This window comes from Heterodontus francisci, chromosome 17, assembly GCF_036365525.1.
Source record: "Heterodontus francisci isolate sHetFra1 chromosome 17, sHetFra1.hap1, whole genome shotgun sequence".
NCBI classification, from domain to species: domain Eukaryota; kingdom Metazoa; phylum Chordata; class Chondrichthyes; order Heterodontiformes; family Heterodontidae; genus Heterodontus; species Heterodontus francisci.
This window is the reverse complement of record NC_090387.1, coordinates 47,795,180-47,812,887: the sequence shown is the minus strand read 5'-3', so window position 1 is coordinate 47,812,887 and position 17,708 is coordinate 47,795,180. Positions and strand designations below refer to the sequence as shown.

Sequence of the window (17,708 nt, the reverse complement as noted above, 5' to 3'; positions counted from 1 at the left end):
GGTATTTTAGCTTCTACTTAGTAGCTAGGCTTAAATGTTAGAGAAAAAATAAGAATCAGCAGAAAAAAGAAAATAAGAAAGTAAGAAAATACCCACCAGATACTCACCAGCTAGCTCCATGTGCCTCGCTGTTCTCGTGCTGTCTGTAGCTCCAAAGTCTCATCCAACAAATCACCTACCTGCATCCTTGTGATATCACACCTCGATTTTTCTTTCTGATGCATGCTGTGCTATTGGAAGATGTGGAGATCGCTCTGCTGCTATGTCTCTGCCGGTGGTTCCCACACTCTTTTTAAACTCCTCTGTCCCAAATTGCTTCCTTCCTGAATTATAAAACACCATCCTTTTTCTGATTCACATTGTGCATCAGTGCCTTTTTGCCTGAGTATTTCCCACTAGTAACATATAAATCTTTGTATTAAGGGCAATACTTCTCTTCTATTTACAGAGACTCCTCCTCTTAACCCTGTATATAATGATTTTATTTTAATGCATTACCAAAACTTGGCAGAAGTGGGGGTGCAGGGCAGATAGACTGCTCCCTCTTTTCCACATCAGTAATAGGTGACCTTCGATAGATTTTCCATTTTTGAAAAGTCTGGTAGGTTAGATATACTTTGTGAAAGATCTTCATTCAACAAGTTGTAATTCAAAGCTTCAAGATGCTTTCTTCTGAAGTCTGGCTGCCTGACCCAAACCCGACTGGACCCGACTACATGTGTCGGGTTCAGGTTGGGTCTATATTTCGAGTCCAGCATTCAGGCCCGGGTCGGGTCGGGCTGGACAGTGCTGCTTCCAGGAAGTCACGGGATCAGGCTTACCCATGAATCCCCACACTCCATCTGCAGGAATAGCCTGCTGCTGGAACGGATGAAAGATTCGGGTTGGCTGTGATCGGGTCGGGCCCGGGTCGGGTTTTAATTTTATACCCGAGATAGGCTTTACTTTCTTCATCTCTTACCTCAATCAAGGTAGGACAGTTACCGCCTCCCAAGGTGATATCACTAATTTGTGACTACAGCCTAAGATGTGGATGCCTCTGATACAAAGAAGTTTTATTGTCTTGATTCTTGTCAGCGAGCTTATTAGAACCTCTTCCCCAATATGTTCTTATTGCACTGAAAAAGCAGTTGGCAACTTTTAAGTCTCCTAGCGTCTCTTCTGTCATTGCCATAGTATATTTTACTGTCCTCTAGTATGAGGTATATCTTAAGGTGCCCTCTCTCTCTCCAACCTGCATCCGCACACTCACCACTGAGGTTGGGGCTGCTGATGTGCACATTGTAAGTTACATGAGTGTTTTTAGTGAATAGGCAGTTAAAATGTGTTTATAATAAAAAATAAACTTGCAAGAGTTACTGAAAAGGATTAATATAAGCCTCACTTTATATTCACCTTGGTAATAATCACTTCTAATTTGGGAATGACATTTAATTTGTTTTTTTTTTACAAAAAGATTTTACACTCTCCAATGATGTTCTTTGACACCACACCAACTGGAAGGATAATCAACCGTTTTTCCAGGGATATGGATGAAATAGATGTGAGGCTACCTTTTCATGCTGAAATTTTTCTGCAACAGGCATTTATGATACTGTTCACAATAACAATCTTGGCAGCAGTGTTTCCATACCTTCTCATTGCAGTGGCTATCATGGCTATATTTTTCATGATCATTTTCAGGTTAGTTCGATGTTTATTAAATGTTTTTAATGCAATTAATAATGTAAAGAGAATTCAAAATGACAAAGCTACTGATTTACAGCCTTGGCATAAATTCAATTCAATTCTTATTACATAGGATTCAGGGATTTTTGCTAGTGTATAGGAAATTGACTTTAGTTCTATGTTGGAATTCCAAACATACAATCTTGGCAGGTGAAGCTCTGTGCTAGGATCATAAAATCATAAAATATACCCCATTGAAAACATTTGAAAAGTTCTGGATAGTAAGTTTAAAATTCAACGGGTGGAATCTTGTGCCCTTTAAAAATAATTGCGGGTTGGGACCATTTCCAGGTCCCAACCCCGCACTAGGTCGCGCCTGGGAGATCCTCCTGGAGGCGGGCAATTAAAAGGGCGCCTCCTGGTCTGCCCTACACTTGAAAGGTTAAGTCATTTTTTTCTCCTTTCAGGTACTGACAGACTTTCTTTTTCTAGGATTTTCTGTTTTTATGTCACATTACATGCTTCATTATTAGTCATCTTCTGCTTAAGCTATTTGAACACTTGAATTAATTTAGTGGAAGTGAAAATTGAAATAAATGGACAAGTCCTGGAACAAGTGAAAAGGTTCACATACCTTGGGCAGATTGTCAGAAGCAATGGGAGATGTTATTGTGAGATCCAAAGGAGAATTGAGATAGCCAAGACCAGCTTTGTCAGAATGAAGGATGTGTTAAAATCAAATAAACGAAACCTGAATCTTAGGAAAAGAATGCTGAGGTGCTACATTTTGTCATCTATGTTATATGCCTCGAGACATGGGCTGGAATTTTATCCTGGCGACCGGGGTTTCGACGTCTGGAAAAAGTGACGCCGAGAACCCCGCATCGCCTCTTCTGTGGAAGGCCCACCAAATCTAATGCCAATTAGGCACTTTAGTGGACAGCAGTGGGCCTTCCACGGGATCAAGGACCCCGACGATGGAAGTTCTGCCCCCAGAGAGCTGCCGGTGAATTAGAGACTGGCAGGTCTTGCACTGAACAGTGGCGGTGGTGGCGACTGCCAGTGGAGCACCTCACCGAGGCCCAGGAGTGGTGTTGGACCCAGGCCACAGGTAGGTCTGGGCTGAGGGGTCACGGGGGACGGGGGTGTGGGCAGGTCGGCAGCAAGGGTGGTGGGGGGGCAGGCACCCCTTTTCCGATGCTGGGTCCCTCCTTCAGGCATGAAGTGCCTGTTAACGAGGGATGCCCCCCCCCTACTCCCCCGCAGCTGGGGAGCAGAAAAATACAAATATATTGGTCACATTACTTTTTCGTACCGTGCTTCCCGTGCGGTGACAGGGCCGTCCGCTGTACGGCTAATTGCAGTGGGATGAGGCCCTTAATTGGGCATTAATTGCCCAGTTAAGGGCCTCAATTGGTGGCGGGGCAGGAAGGCCATTCACAGGCCTTCCCACCCCTACCTGCAAACCCATTGCGGGAAGAGCATAAAATTTCACCCACGGACAGCAAACAAAGAAACTACTCATAAGCTGAATGCATTCAAGAATATCAGGCCTTCTGGAGAGAGAGAAAGAGAGGAAGAGAGAGAGAAAGCGCCCTTCTGGCTTCTGCCCAGAATGAGTCACTGGCTTAATAAAAGCAAAATACTGCAGATGCTGGAAATCTGAAATAAAGAACAAAGAACAAAGAACAGTACAGCACATCGGCCCTCCAAGCCTGTGCCGATCTTGATGCCTGCCGAAACTAACACCTTCTGCACTTTCGGGGCCCATATCCCTCTATTCCCTTCCTATTCATATATTTGTCAAGATGTCTCTTAAACGTCGCTATCGTATCTGCTTCCACCACCTCCCCTGGCAGCAAGTTCCAGGCACTCACCACCCTCTGTGTAAAAAACTTGCCTTGCACATCCCCTCTAAACTTTGCCCCTCGCACCTTAAACCTATGTCTCCTAGTAACTGACTCTTCCACCCTGGGAAAAAGCTTCTGACTATCCACTCTGACCATGCCGCTCATAACTTTGTAAACCTCCATCATGTCGCCCCTCCACCTCCGTCGTTCCAGTGAAAACAATCCGAGTTTTTCCAACCTCTCTTCATGGCTAATGTCCTCCAGACCAGGCAACATCCTGGTAAACCTCCTCTGTACCCTCTCCAAAGCCTCCACGTCCTTCTGGTAGTGTGGCGACCAGAATTGCACGCAATATTCTAAGTGTGGCCTAACTAAGGGTCTGTACAGCTGCAACATGACTTGCCAATTTTTATACTCTATGCCCCGACTGATGAAGGCAAGCATGCCGTATGCCTTCTTGACTACCTTATCCACCTGCGTTGCCACTTTCAGTGACCTGTGGACCTGTACGCCCAGATCTCTCTGCCTGTCAATATTCCTAAGGATTCTGCCATTTACTGTATACCTCCCACCTGCATTAGACCTTCCAAAATGCATTACCTCACATTTGTCCGGATTAAACTCCATCTGCCATTTCTCCGCCCAAGTCTCCAACCGATCTATATCCTGCTGTATCCTTTGACAATCCTCATCATTATCCGCAACTCCACCAACCTTTGTGTCGTCCGCAAACTTACTAATCAGACCAGCTACATTTTCCTCCAAATCATTTATATATACTACAAAGAGCAAAGGTCCCAGCACTGATCCCTGCGGAACACCACTAGTCACATCCCTCCATTCAGGAAAGAGAGAAGCAGAGTTAATGTTTCAGGTCGGTGACCTTTTGAAAGGTCGCAGACCTGAAACATTAACTCTGCTTCTCTCTCCACAGATGCTGCCTGACCTGCTGAGTATTTCCAGCACTTTCTGTCTTTATCTGAAAGTATGGACTCTTACATCCAATCCCACTTGCCTATGCTACCTCTTTGAAAGGAGAGGTCATGTTTAGTCCCCTATCCTATTTTTGTCCATAACCCTGCAAGTTTCTCAGTCTCATGTACCTGTCAAACTCCCTTTTTAAATTATTTATGGAATCAGTTGCATCAGCTTTGCAGGTAGCGTATTCCAGATCCCGACAACATCTCTACCTTTTTACCAATGAATTTGAATGGACCTCTAGTTATCGACTTACACGCCAGAGGGAATAGTTTTTCTCTATCTACTCTAAAAACCTCTCATCATCTGGAAAACCTCAATTATGCTACCTTTTAGCCTTCTCTGTCCCAAGGAGAACAGTCATAACTTTTCCAACCTCTCCTCAGAAGTCCTGGGTAACCTTTGTAACAGCCTGGTAAATCTCCTCTGTACTTTTTTTAAAAGTCTTGATACCTTTCCTGAAGTGTGGTTCCCAGAATTGTCCACAATACTCCAGCTCAGCCCTAACCAGTGATTTATAAAGTTCTAGCATGTTCTCTTTGCTTTTACATTCCATTTAGCTATTAATAAACCCAACTAACCCATATATTTTGAAAACAACCTTATCAACTTGCCCTGCCACATTTATGATTTGTGTATATGGGCATCAAGGTCTCTGCTCATCTAACTTTGCAGAATTGTGCCACTCATAGTATGCTGTCTTTCATATTGGTGCTCCCAAAGTGCATCACTTCCTACTTCTCTGCATTGAACTCCATCTGTCATTCTACCCAGTTCGCCTTCCTGTCTATGTCATCCTGTAGCCTATAACTATCCTTATCACTATCTATAACTTTGCCAAGTTTTGTATCAACTACAAACTAGATGAGAGAACCCAGTAAACTACTTGAGATTCATGCTGTGCTAGGCTGGAGCTCTCCCTACAGTTCTGTGAAATCCTGGTGATGGAGGTTCTGAGCCAACACATGACATTTACTTTTGGAAATTTAGAAGGGAAATCAGAGAGCACGTCACTACAGATGTGAGCCAAACTAAGTTCAAGTTGAGCACCTTCAGGTTAGCTTGTGATCATGCCAATTTTGGGTTCTCTACATTGTGTGCCTTTTTTTTTAAAGAAAATAGCAGCGAGCAGGATGCGAAAGCCAAAATGTGCATCAGTACCTGCATGCACCACAGTGCAGATCTCAAAAGTCTTGCCTGATTCACCATACATGTTTTGAGAGGAGCAAGAGTGTGCTTAACCCCTGGTGGCTTTTGGATCAGTATGCTTCCTTGTGGTGCAATGTTAAATGCATTTGTTCACTGGAGACCCAACTACCACCAGATGAGATCTTCAGCTTTCTAAGCACCCAGACTTTGAAGCCATGCCCTGAAAGTACACAAATTTCCATTCCTAGAATTATTCCTGTTAATGTCTAGTATCTGGTTCCATGGACAGAAGCCTCAGAACAGGTCTATCTGTCCACTTGGTCCTTATTGTGGGGAGTAATAAAGTTAAAGTCATTTAAAGTTAGTGAAGAAATCTATACAAAAGAAACCCTAAATGCTGTTTTCTGTGCAGAATTTTTCGAAACGGCATCAGAGAATTGAAGAGAATAGAAAACGTTAGCAGATCGCCCTGGTTCTCTCACATTACCTCAAGTATTCAAGGCATGAGCACAATTCAAGCCTATAATAAAACAGGCGATTTTATTGAGCGGTGAGTGAAGCTTTTTAATATCTCTGTTATCATGTTTACTACAATGAAGATGATCAATTTTCTACTACTATGGTCCCATTTACAATCTAAAGTAGTTTTTTTTCAAAATGGCGTGGTTTATTCTTTTACAGATTTAAAGACTTAAGTGATAAGAATTCTAGCCATTTTTTACTGTTTAACTGTTCCATGCGATGGCTCGCTGTGAGAATTGATCTGCTCACAACTCTCATAACTCTTACTGTGGCTCTCTTTGTCATCCTGAGTCCTGACTCGATTTCTGTATCAAGTAAGGGTCTTGCTTTGTCATATGCTATTCAGGTGAGGAAACTAATTCCATTTTTCTCTTTTTGCTTATCCATATTGATCTTCTGAAATACAGCATAATTGTTTCTGCGATAACAGATTCAATAGAATCCTGAGTAAAATCAACTTCAATGTGTTTGATATTTTTCTATTCAGTAAAGGGCTGCATTTTACAAGCTCGCCGCTGGTGGTCCACCTGCGCAGGCCGGAAAGTCACTGAGCCGCCGCAATATTCAGCGGGCGGCTCATTTGAATGCCCGGGGCAGACCGTACGCCTCCTCCCACCTCCGCTACCCCCCCCACCCCCACCGACGATGATGTGAAAGGGGCGAGTGGTCTGTCCACAGCAACGACGTCAGGTGCCACTGCGCAGGTGCCGACGCATTTTTAAAGGGCTTCAATTTCATTTAAATTTTTAAAGAAACATGAGTGTAAAAAATTAAATAAAGTTATCCTGACCTTCTCCCCCACGCCCCCAATGACCATCAAATTACTTGACCTCTCCCCCCCAAAACAAATTACCTTGTGCTCCCGACCTTCCCTCCACCCCCCAAAGTTCGTAAACCATGAACCTTACACTTTCCCACCACCTCCTAGATCAATTGAAAATGTTTAACCCCGCTGTCCCCTTGCCCCACCAGTGTTCTGCCTCGGATCTCTGAATGGAGATCTGAAGGCATGGGAGTATCAGCCGCCGCCACCTTGCACCTGGACCGATGGTGGGAGCAGGTAAGTATTTAATTAATTACTTTACATACATTTGCATATTTAAATTGTGCTGCCACCGCCGAGCGGCTGGGGAGCCGCCACAATGCCTTGCCGCTGTCGGAAATATAGGGCTGGGCCTTCCAGGCGTCGAGGCCCATGGCGGGCCTCTTGCGGAGCCATTTTCCGCCCGTCCCCCCAGAACCCCCCACCACATCCCTTCATTTCGGGGGCCTGTAAAGTCCAGCCCAAAGATTCTACCTCAAATGTATGAAAAATGTTTTATAAATCTGTGTGGTACTACAAACAGTCTACTTTCGATACTATTCTCAGAGAAGTAATGTGTAGAGTTCATATCCCATTCATAAAAAAGAAGGCAGCCAGCCCAGCTAACTTTTTAAATTCATAGTTGACGTGTTGCTGAACCCTTACAGCCAAATGTGAAAGAACGTTGTTACAATCTAGGGGTCTCTTTCAGCCATCACCGGGTCTTATTGTAACAGGGTTTAATTGAAACATACTGTATTTTGAGCTCCCCCTTCGTGAATCCTTGTTCACCACTTTCCAATTATAAGGCAAAGAAATGAGCATAAACAGGCTTTCTTAGATTTAAAGAAGAAAAGTGAAATTTTATTAAACTTATACTCTAACTCTGTTAACGCCTACGAATACACGCCGCGCCCCATGCTAGTATGCATACGCGATATGCACATGCAAGTAGAGATAGAAAAGGGCAGAAGTAAAATAGTGGAGAGGTTTGAGGCAATCTCTGATGAGAGGCTTTTTACTATGCTTCAAGCTCGCTGTAGAGTCCTTGATTGTATTTGGTCTTGCTTTTCGTTGGGGCCCAGTATTCTTCTTAAACCTTGTTCACTGTAGGAGACTTTTCTCTCTTGGGGTTCATATGTCTTCACTGGTTTCCGAAGCTGGTGAGAGTAAGATGAGAGCAGACAGGAGAGAGGTCTATTCAATCCAGGAGCAAACAGCTTTCTGAGTTCAAATTCTCTGTGGTAAGTTCAAATTCAAAAAACTCCAACAGCCAGTTAGTCATGTGACTAAACTGGTCTGACCACATCTGTTTGTGTATTCACTCATCTTCGCAGTTAACCTAGAATGCTAGCCTCTCCACATTCAATGTCTGGTATTTGAAAGTCCATTGTGAATTAAATTGGAGCAGGGAGTGGCCCCTTTGTCCTTTCCAAGTACTATCTGTTACTATGCAAATATCTTTCCAATCAAGGGTCCAGTGGGTTTTTTTCCAAAAAAAAAGGTTCTTTACTCCAGTAACAGTTTAAAAATCAATGTTCATGTGGTGAAACTAATGTGTCTCATTCTTGGCAGGTGGGGGCCTGCATGACACCCCAGGGAATCAAATGCGATTTGAAAAGAAACTTGCATTTCATTAAAAGGTTTGAGAGAAATATAACATACAGAAAGAAAAACATTCATTTCTCTCATTAATTTCCATTCATTCATCAATCTTAAAGCCTATTAGAATTGTCTTTTCTGGCTGCCAGTGCTGCTTTAATTTCCCCTTTTTTGGTATCCCAGTAGCCATGTGGTTCTTTGGAGAAACTTTTATTCAGTTTGCCCATTGTCATGACTGCCTCAGGTCTTGTTCCTGTTGAGGTAATGTTTTTTCCAGGAGAGTTAGTTGTGGGCGGGTCTATCCTGAACTCTCTTTCAATGCTTTGGCTTCAGGGGATGGGTGGTTTCCTTTTCCTCTGACTGTGGGGGGGGGAATCTTTGTCAATCTCCCCATTGTCCTACCTGCAGGTATATGTGCAGACTTGACTGCACGCTCCTGTGGCACATCGACTAGGTGAGGCATCACCCTCATGGTTTCTGTGCCCCCTAGAGGTCTCTCTTTGTCTCTGTAGATTTCTGTAAATGCTGTTAGCAACTCTGGTGTGGTGCTTCTAGGGTCTGCATTTACATAGGAGGATGTGGAGTCTAACATTTCACATTTTTCGGGGTTGGCTGACTGGACAGTAGGGGTTTTCATCCGGGATTCCTCCCGGACTTCCTTTAACCTGCCCGCTTGGTCACTTTTTCCCTTCTCTTTCCAAACATTTGCCAGCCTGTGCCTGCCAGGTGGGGGTCCCTTACAGTTCACCAGCCCTCGGCTGAAGGGTCCTCTAAATACTGGTACAGGACTTAGGGGTGCAGGTTTCACTGTAGATTATAGTGTTTCCCTCAACCTGGCACATGTGGCAACTCCTGCAGTACTCCACCACATCTTTATGGAGTTTTGGCCAGTCAAACTGCTGTCTTATGTGGGCTTTGGTCTTTCGTATACCAACATGTACAGCCACTTTAGTCTCGTGGGCCCTTCTTAATATTTCTCCCCGGTACCTGTGTGGCACCACTAACTGGTGAACTACTGTCCTCTTCTTGCCCTCAGGTCTGTGAGGAGAACTCCATTTCCTCATCAGTACCTTATTCTTTAAATAGGAGCAATCAAGGACTCCCTCTGCTTCACTTTCAGACTGGGCAGCCTGTGCTAACACTCACAATACTGGGTCAGCTCACTGAGCCTCAGCTAGGGAAAATCCATTTATTTCATTCCCTGGGTCTCCGAACTTTCCATAGAAAGTCTAAGACAGACAGACCTGGTCATCTGCCTGCAGCACTAATTCAGTCTCCTCTGGGGGAGCTGGTTTGATCACTATCCACTACACATTCAGGGACTCTGCAGGGGTCCATCTCCTGCCACTGCCCTGTCGCTCTGACCTGCTGCAGTCTTTCTTTCACTACTGGGGGGGCTACCACCTTCACCCCCGCCAGATCATTACCTAGGAGCAGGTCAGCCCCATCCACAGGCAAACTAGGGACAAACCCTACGGTCACCAGTTCCAAATGTAGGTCGCACTCCAGGTGCACCCGGTGTACAGGTACAGGCATACACTGCCCTCCAATACCATTCACCATCATTCTGATGTTCACTGCACTCTCTCGGGGAAAGGTCAGACCTTTTCCCAGTAAAAGGAATCTAGTGGCCCCTGTGTCCCTGAGAATCACTGTGGGCGTGCTTGCCCCACTCGAGAGGTATGAGGTTACTTTCCCTTCAAACACAAAACCCTGATAACCTTTAAGAATCGTATTCATTTTTCCTGCATTGGCTGTAGTAAGCTTCTGGGTTGCCCTCTTACTGCAGTTAAAGCCACAGCTTGTTCTGCTGTGCTTTGCATCATGTCCCTGTCTCTGAGCACGTGTGCCCTGATTAACCCTACCGGTTTCCCCTTTAGTTTCCAGCAGTCAGCTTTTAAATGCCCTGCTTTATTACAATGGAAGGACACAGGTCTCCAGGTCTCACTCTTGCTCACAGCACCTTCTTTTTTGGCTGGAGGAGGACCCCCTGTGTCTCCTGCTTTCCTTTCTCTCCCAGGACTGCCTGGGCGGAGATCACCTTCCCACCCTTTGCCCTTTTCGGATTTGTGGGGGTGATTAGGAAAGGTTCTCCCTGGGAAACCAACTTATAAATTAAAGCAAACTCATCGGCCAGAACGGCCGCTTGTTGGACTCCCTGAACCTCCTGCTCCTCTATATAGGTCTTTATTGAGAATGGGAGAGTTTTTTAAAATTCCTCTAACCGTCTCATATCTGAGCTGTACTCTTAAAGCCCTCAGCCACCGGTCAAAAGCTAGCTGCTTGCTTCTTTCAAACTCCAGATAAGTTTGATTGGCTTGATTTTTGAGGGTTCCAAACTTTTGGCAGCAGGCTTTGGGTACTAATTCATATGCCCCGAGGATAGCATTTTTGGTCAGTTCATAATTTGATGAACTCTCATCTGGCAATAAGGAATAAACCTCATGGGCTTTTCCAGTTCGTTTGTTTTGTATTAAAAGAGACCAGGTCTCAGCTGGCCATTTTAACTGCCTTGCCAGTTTCTCAAAAGACACAAAAAATTCTTCCACGTCTTCCTCGTTGACCTTTGGAATTAATTGAGTGAGTTTTAGCAATTTTGTACCCAGCCCTGAATTCTGCTCCTCTAGATTGGCCATGCTTTCACTGGGGTTGCTCTGTTGCCCCCTAGTTGACTCAAGCCACCTTAGCTCTCTTTCTTCATATTCTTTCTGGAATATTCTTTTTCTCTCCCTCTCTCCTGCCTCTTTCTTTCTTTCTCCTGTCATTCTGTTTCATCACGTTCCTTCTAGAAGGCTCTCTCTTTCTCTTCCCGTTCCTTCTGGAAGGCTCTCTCTTTCTCCCTCTCCTGTCTCTCTCTCTCTCTCCCTGTCTTCAAATTCAAGTTTCCTCTGTTCCAATTGTATCTTTGCTAACAATACCCTGTCTGGGTCTACTTCTAACACTGCTTCTGCTTCTTTAGATTCGAGGGAAAAACGGTTGGCCACTAGCCTTAGGAGTTCAAACTACCTAGCCTTGCCATGTACAGTGATCCCACACTGCTCAGCTATTTTTCTCAGCTCCTCCATAGTCAGTGCTTTTAACTTATCCCAAGTTACTTCATCCTGACTTGGAGAACTACACGCTTTAGTTGCAGACATGTTAGTATTCAATCACACACAACCACAAGAAAACCTGTATTAATCTTGCTCTTTTTTTGATTGGGAATAATTTGGCTTCCCACTTCCAATTTCTCTCGTTCGTCCTTGGGTAAAATTCCAGATGCTAGCACCCAAATTTCTGTTACAACCAGATGAGAAAGGTGTCTAAGGGTGTCTTTCAGCCTTCACTGGGTCTTATAGTAACAGGGTTTAATTTAAACACACTGTGTTTTGAGCTCGCCCTTGGTGAATCCTTGTTCACCACTTTCCAATTATAAGGCAAAGAAATGAGCACAAACAGGCTTTCTTAGGTTTAAAGAAGAAAAGTGAAATTTTATTAAACTTAAACTCAAATTCGGTTAACGCCTACGGATACACACCGCGCCCCATGCTAGCATGCATGCGTGCTACGCACATGCAAATAGGGACAGAAAAGAGCAGAAGAAAAATAGTGGAGAGGTTTGAGGCAATCTCTGATAAGGGGCTTTTTACTGTGCTTCGAGTTTGCTGTAGAGTCGTTGATTGCAGGTAGTCTTGCTTTTCGTTGGGGCCCAGTATTCTTCTTAAATCTTGTTCACTGTAGGAGACTTTCTCTCTTGGGGTTCATAATTCTTTACTGGTTTCTGAAGTTGGTGAGAGTGAGATGAGAGCAGACAGGAGAGAGGTTTTTTCAGTCCAGGAGCAAACAGCTTTCTGAGTTCAAATTCTCTGTGGCAAGTTCAAACTCAAAAAACTCCAATAGCCAGTTAGTCATGTGAGTAAACTGGTCAGACCACATCTGCTTGTGTATTCGGCCATCTTAGCAGTTAACCTGGAATGCTAGCCTCTCCACCTTCAACGTCTGGTAATCAAAACTTCATTGTGGATTAAATTGGAGCAGGGACTGGCCCCTTTGTCTTTTCCAAGGACGGTTAGTTACAATGCAAATGTCTTTCCAGTCAAGGGTCTGTTTTTTTCTAAAAAAAACAAGTTCTTTCTTTACTCCAACAACAGTTTAAAAATCTGTGGAGGGGCCTGCATGACAACGCCCAAAATGAAACTGAGCAGAGACTTACAGATAAGATTCTTTTCAGATAAGAAAATCTTGTGACTCTGAGGGTCTTTAATAGAGTTAAATCATTTCACTCAATCGATCAACAGCATTAACGATACTTTTTCATATTCTATATTTTAACTTCTTGTATGGATATTATTGTAACGTAACATTGACCCAGCTTTTGCAGTCAGTGGTTAAGGGTCCGCACTAGCCACTGAACTCGAAAAAAGTTGTCCATGAATATTTAGAGATCTGTTGCGCATGGATTTGACTGCTCTATTTCCCTACATTATAACAATGTCTTACTTCAGAAGTATTTTATCATCTATAAAGTACTTCTGAAGTGTAATCACTGTGTAATGCAGGAAACATCTGAGGTCATGAAAGACATTATGTAAATACTTTTCTCCCTATATCTCAAATATATAACTAGTCTGATTTGACCAAAACAGGGATATATCTTGCAAGTAAATAGCACCAGATTTCACAACTATTCCATTGTTATGCAATGGGAAAGATTTTGTGTACAATATTTATGCAGTAGCCCATGGATTTTATTGATCTTAAAGGCTTTGGGAAGTAATTCTGTTTGTAACTTAGAGAACTAGCTTGAGAGAGTTGGCAGTAATAAAACAATTCTTCCTTTGCCAGATTTCCAGAGAAGTAACAAAACAGCAATCTCATTGCAGTTTCTCACTTTGTTACAAAATGTCAGTTTGTAAAATGAATGTGAGTTTAGCATTAAAGACAATTTATACTGCTCCTTTGTGCATTTTTAAAAAATCAGTGCCTTTGCAAATGTGGACACTAGCATTATGAGTAGTCTGATCACATTGGTGCTAAATTTCTATCCTTATTAATGAATCACTATTTGGTTCAATCAGTACATTATTATGTATCATGGAAATTACACCATCACCATAATGGGAAGGCCCATATTTTAAATACGTATGCCATGACTAACATGATGATAAAGATGCATTCTTCAATTAGATTGCTGTTGTTCTGTCCCCTTTATCTATCAAGGAAACAAACTTGAGAATTTCATTTGAGTAAATTAATTATTCAAAACAACAAACAAGGGTAACAAAAAATCCCCATAAAACTGCAAAGCCATTCTTCAAAACGGGTACACTATAAATTCCTTAATTATTTCAAGTTCCTGGATGATTGTCCTCGTGGTTACATTAGAATCATGCCAATGGTACTATCCAGTGCTGACCACACCAGAGTTAGTGGAAAGGTGCCTCACTTATAATAGAAAGGTCGATAAACTTTCAGTACTTACCTCCTCTTGACTGTAAGAAGCTCTGAGGCCCACCTGTCCTTGGAAAGGGTACCAATTTGCCAAATGTTTTAAATTACATTTCGGGGGTTCAGGCTATTTGCTTCTCCTGCACTGCATGGTGGGGCTACAACTGGCCTCCACTGATACTCCAGATCCTAAATAAGGGCAAAGTCATGATGATCTAAGAACATTTAAAACAAAACAGGACCAGGAGTAGACCATATGGTCCCTCAAGCCTGCTCAGCCATCTAATAAGATCATGGCTGATCAATTCCACTTTCCTACCCAATCCCCCTCTCTTTTGACATAGGGAGTTCCTGCCACTGGATCTGGCTCCCAGCCATCATTTGACTTCTAAGGAACGTTTCAGTCCCTGCCAAGGCAAACAGGAGCTCCCAGAAACAGTGGAAACCCAATGTAACTGGGAGATTGCCCAAGGAACTTCAGGACCAGTATATTTAATTAGTGCAAAAGCAAAATACTGCAGATGCTGGAAATCTGAAATAAAAACAGAAAATGCTGGAAATACTGAGCAGGTCAGGCAGCATCTGTGAAGAGAGAAAACAAAGTCAATCTTTCCGGTTGATGATCTTTCATCAGAACTGCGAAAAATTAGAAAGTGGGGAAGAGTGGGAAAAGAACAAAATGAAAGGCCTGTGATAGGGGGAAGACAGGAGAAATTAGATGATAAAAGAGTTGGTGGTGCATGACTAATGGGAGTTGTAACAGAACAAGTAAAGAAACAAAGAAAGGATCTAAAGGAGGTTTGAATGGCCGAATGATAAACAGCTGTAGTCCAGAAGCAAAAACAAGAGAAAAACGAGAGTAAAACCAAAACCAGCGAAGGTAAAGAAAACAATATGGAGGAAGGGATTATTGTCTGAATTTGTTGAACTCAGATGTTGAGTCCAGAAGATTGTAAGGTGCTTAATTGAAAGAGAAGATGCTGTTCCTCAATAGTTCCTTGTTAGCTTATTGTTTACTGTTATCAGACATATTCACAAATACACAGTTTTAAATTCAAAATGTTCATTGCTTATAGCTGACAGGATTATTTCAATTCTGCATAAGAATGGGAATTGAAACAGAAGCCAGATTCATATCTGTGGAACGAATAATGGAATATATACTGGTGAGCACATAAAGACACACATACATTCTGAATCCCAATTCACTGAAGCACTTTTGTTTCACTGTTGTTTACAATTATATATTTCTATCAGACTGGTGTTTCAGAAGCCCCACTTCATATTAAAAATGTAATCGTTCCCAAGGAATGGCCTAATCATGGTGCAATCACATTTAAGAACTATCGGATGAAATACAGAGAAAACACTCCAATAGTCCTAAAAGGAATCCATTTAAATATAGAAGCTCAGGAAAAAATTGGAATTGTTGGAAGAACAGGATCAGGTAAGAGCTTTAAAACAACCTATACCAGATTACAAAAATAAAATGCACAGAAAATGATATAGCAAAATAACTGCCTTATTTAGTCAGAGTTTATAACAAGAAAAGCAGTTATGTAAGAAACAGGAGTGTAGAATGATGTTATAGTCACTGTTTTCCAAATGTTCCCCTATGCTTACATTGCTTAGTTGGCCTATTTTACTTTCTGGAGCTAGATCTGTTTCATTCCTTGTTGGTCTAAAAACATACTGGTTCTGAATGCAGTTTTGAACATATTGCAGAAATCCCACTCCTTATTTGCCATTTGCATTACTCTGACCCCAATCCAACTTTGGATAATGAACTTCACTTATTATTATCCCCGTTGCACCTGCAGTTCTTTTCTCATTTATCTATATATCTGTTTCCCTATTTCATTGAAACTCTTCAGAACTCCTTCAAATAACTTAATATATACTTCAAATAACGTAAAAGTTCACTTCCTTTTCCTCAGCTGTATTCAGAGATTTGGGTTTTAGAGCATTCCCTCCATCATCCCTATGTTTTAGCTCTGTAAATGGAACGTAACACTTCTACCCATCCTCCCTTTTGTCCTAGTCAATCCCCCCTGAATATTTTGGAACCAGAAATGCCCAGCTCCTAGGTTTTAGCCATGTCTTTGGTTTGCCAAAACTCAGATTCTTACAAATGCAAAACAATATTTTAAAAAGAGAAAGAGAGCCAATTACTGATCTGAATCCTGACATTTACAACAGTTACAAGTACCCTCTGATTTATAAACGCCTGAAATCAATAACTAAAATGACCTGACTTTGTCTATTTAGTGGAGTGGCCTAAAGCAACAGGACAGACAAGAAGATGAACATAACAAGCATGTTCCAGATCCTAAACTACACATGAACAAGGCGATCAGCAATCTGCTGGTCTTAGTAGAAAGCTATTGAACCTTTTCAGTACAATTTGTATCATTATCAGAGTAGATAATAAAGGTTTTTGGGGTGGCATGGCCAAGTTATAAATAAGAGGCCATGACAAATATTCACACATACGAGTCACTGTCTTTCCAAGAAAGTATATAACCCCATACACTATCCTGACTCCAGCAATGACTTCGAGTCATAGTCATTTATGGCACAGAAGGAGGCCATTCAGCCCATCAAGTCCATGCCAGCCCTCTATACAGCAATCCAGTCAGTCCTATTCCCTAGCTCTATCCCTGTTGCCCTGCAAGTGCTCATTTCTTTCAAGTGCCCATCCAATTTCCTTTTGAAATTATTGTGGTGGATCAAAACAAGAGCAAAAAAATATCAACACTGAAACTTCCCAGGCTCTACACCGATAAAGGCAGACCAACTAATTTAATTGGAATATATGGTTGGGGGTGCGGGGAGGGAGGTCAGGGGTAAGAAGTTATCAGTTTAAAACTGCAATTTCAAACATTTCAAGGGATCAAGGCATTTGTGGTTGATTGGGATAACGTAAGGAAGTAATTCTTTCCTCAGCTTCAATCTGTACTTCTGCAGTTCTTGAGTATCCAATATATTTGTGTTAAGGGTTTGAACAGATGATTTCATGATTCTGTGCTTCCAGTTTAGAGCATATTTACAGAGAGCACAGATTAGAGATATGGCTACAGCATCTTTGCCCCAATTCTGCCACCCATGTCTCCTTTGAGATCACCAGTAGAAGCGTGAGATTGGAAAGATTCCTAGAGTGAAAGAGTGCAGATGAAGTGGTCGCTGTTCAGTGGTAGAAGGGTACAGTTTACTATATGCTAAGTAATCTGCTCTCTCACATGGCTCTATTTCATAGAAGAGCAGGGAAGTTATCCCAGTGCCTGGCAAATATTTTTCCCTCAACCAATGCCACTAAAAGGAAACAGATCATCTGGTCAGTATCACATTACTATTTGTGGAACTTTGCCGTGAGCATACTGGCTACCATGTTGTCAACATTACAACAGTGACTACACTTCAAAAGTACTTAATTGGCTGCAAAGAATTTGGGATATTGTGACGCTGTGAAAGATGCTATATAAATGTAAGTTTTTTCTATTATGATATTCCTCAAGTCTTGGTTTACAACAACAAAAACTAGTATTAATATAGCAACTTTAATGTAGTAAAACGTCCCAAGGCATTTCACAGGAGCATTATCAAACAAAATGTGATGCGGAGCCATGGAAGAGATAGTAGGGCCAATGACTAAAAGAGGCAGGTGTTAAGGAATGTCTTAAAAGGAGGAAGGAGAGGAAGAAAAACCAAGA

General features: G+C 42.4%; 1 protein-coding gene across 1 annotated transcript in view; it reads left to right on the top strand.

The window, feature by feature from the left end:
* abcc12 (ATP-binding cassette, sub-family C (CFTR/MRP), member 12) overlaps positions 1 to 17,708 on the top strand; it is a 114,214-nt gene that overhangs the window by 84,848 nt on the left and 11,658 nt on the right. The window contains exons 21-25 of the mRNA XM_068049908.1: positions 1,457 to 1,683; positions 6,058 to 6,195; positions 6,327 to 6,513; positions 15,075 to 15,164; positions 15,256 to 15,445. Coding sequence (XP_067906009.1) covers positions 1,457 to 1,683; positions 6,058 to 6,195; positions 6,327 to 6,513; positions 15,075 to 15,164; positions 15,256 to 15,445 — 832 coding nt within the window. The remainder of the gene's footprint in view (positions 1 to 1,456; positions 1,684 to 6,057; positions 6,196 to 6,326; positions 6,514 to 15,074; positions 15,165 to 15,255; positions 15,446 to 17,708) is intronic.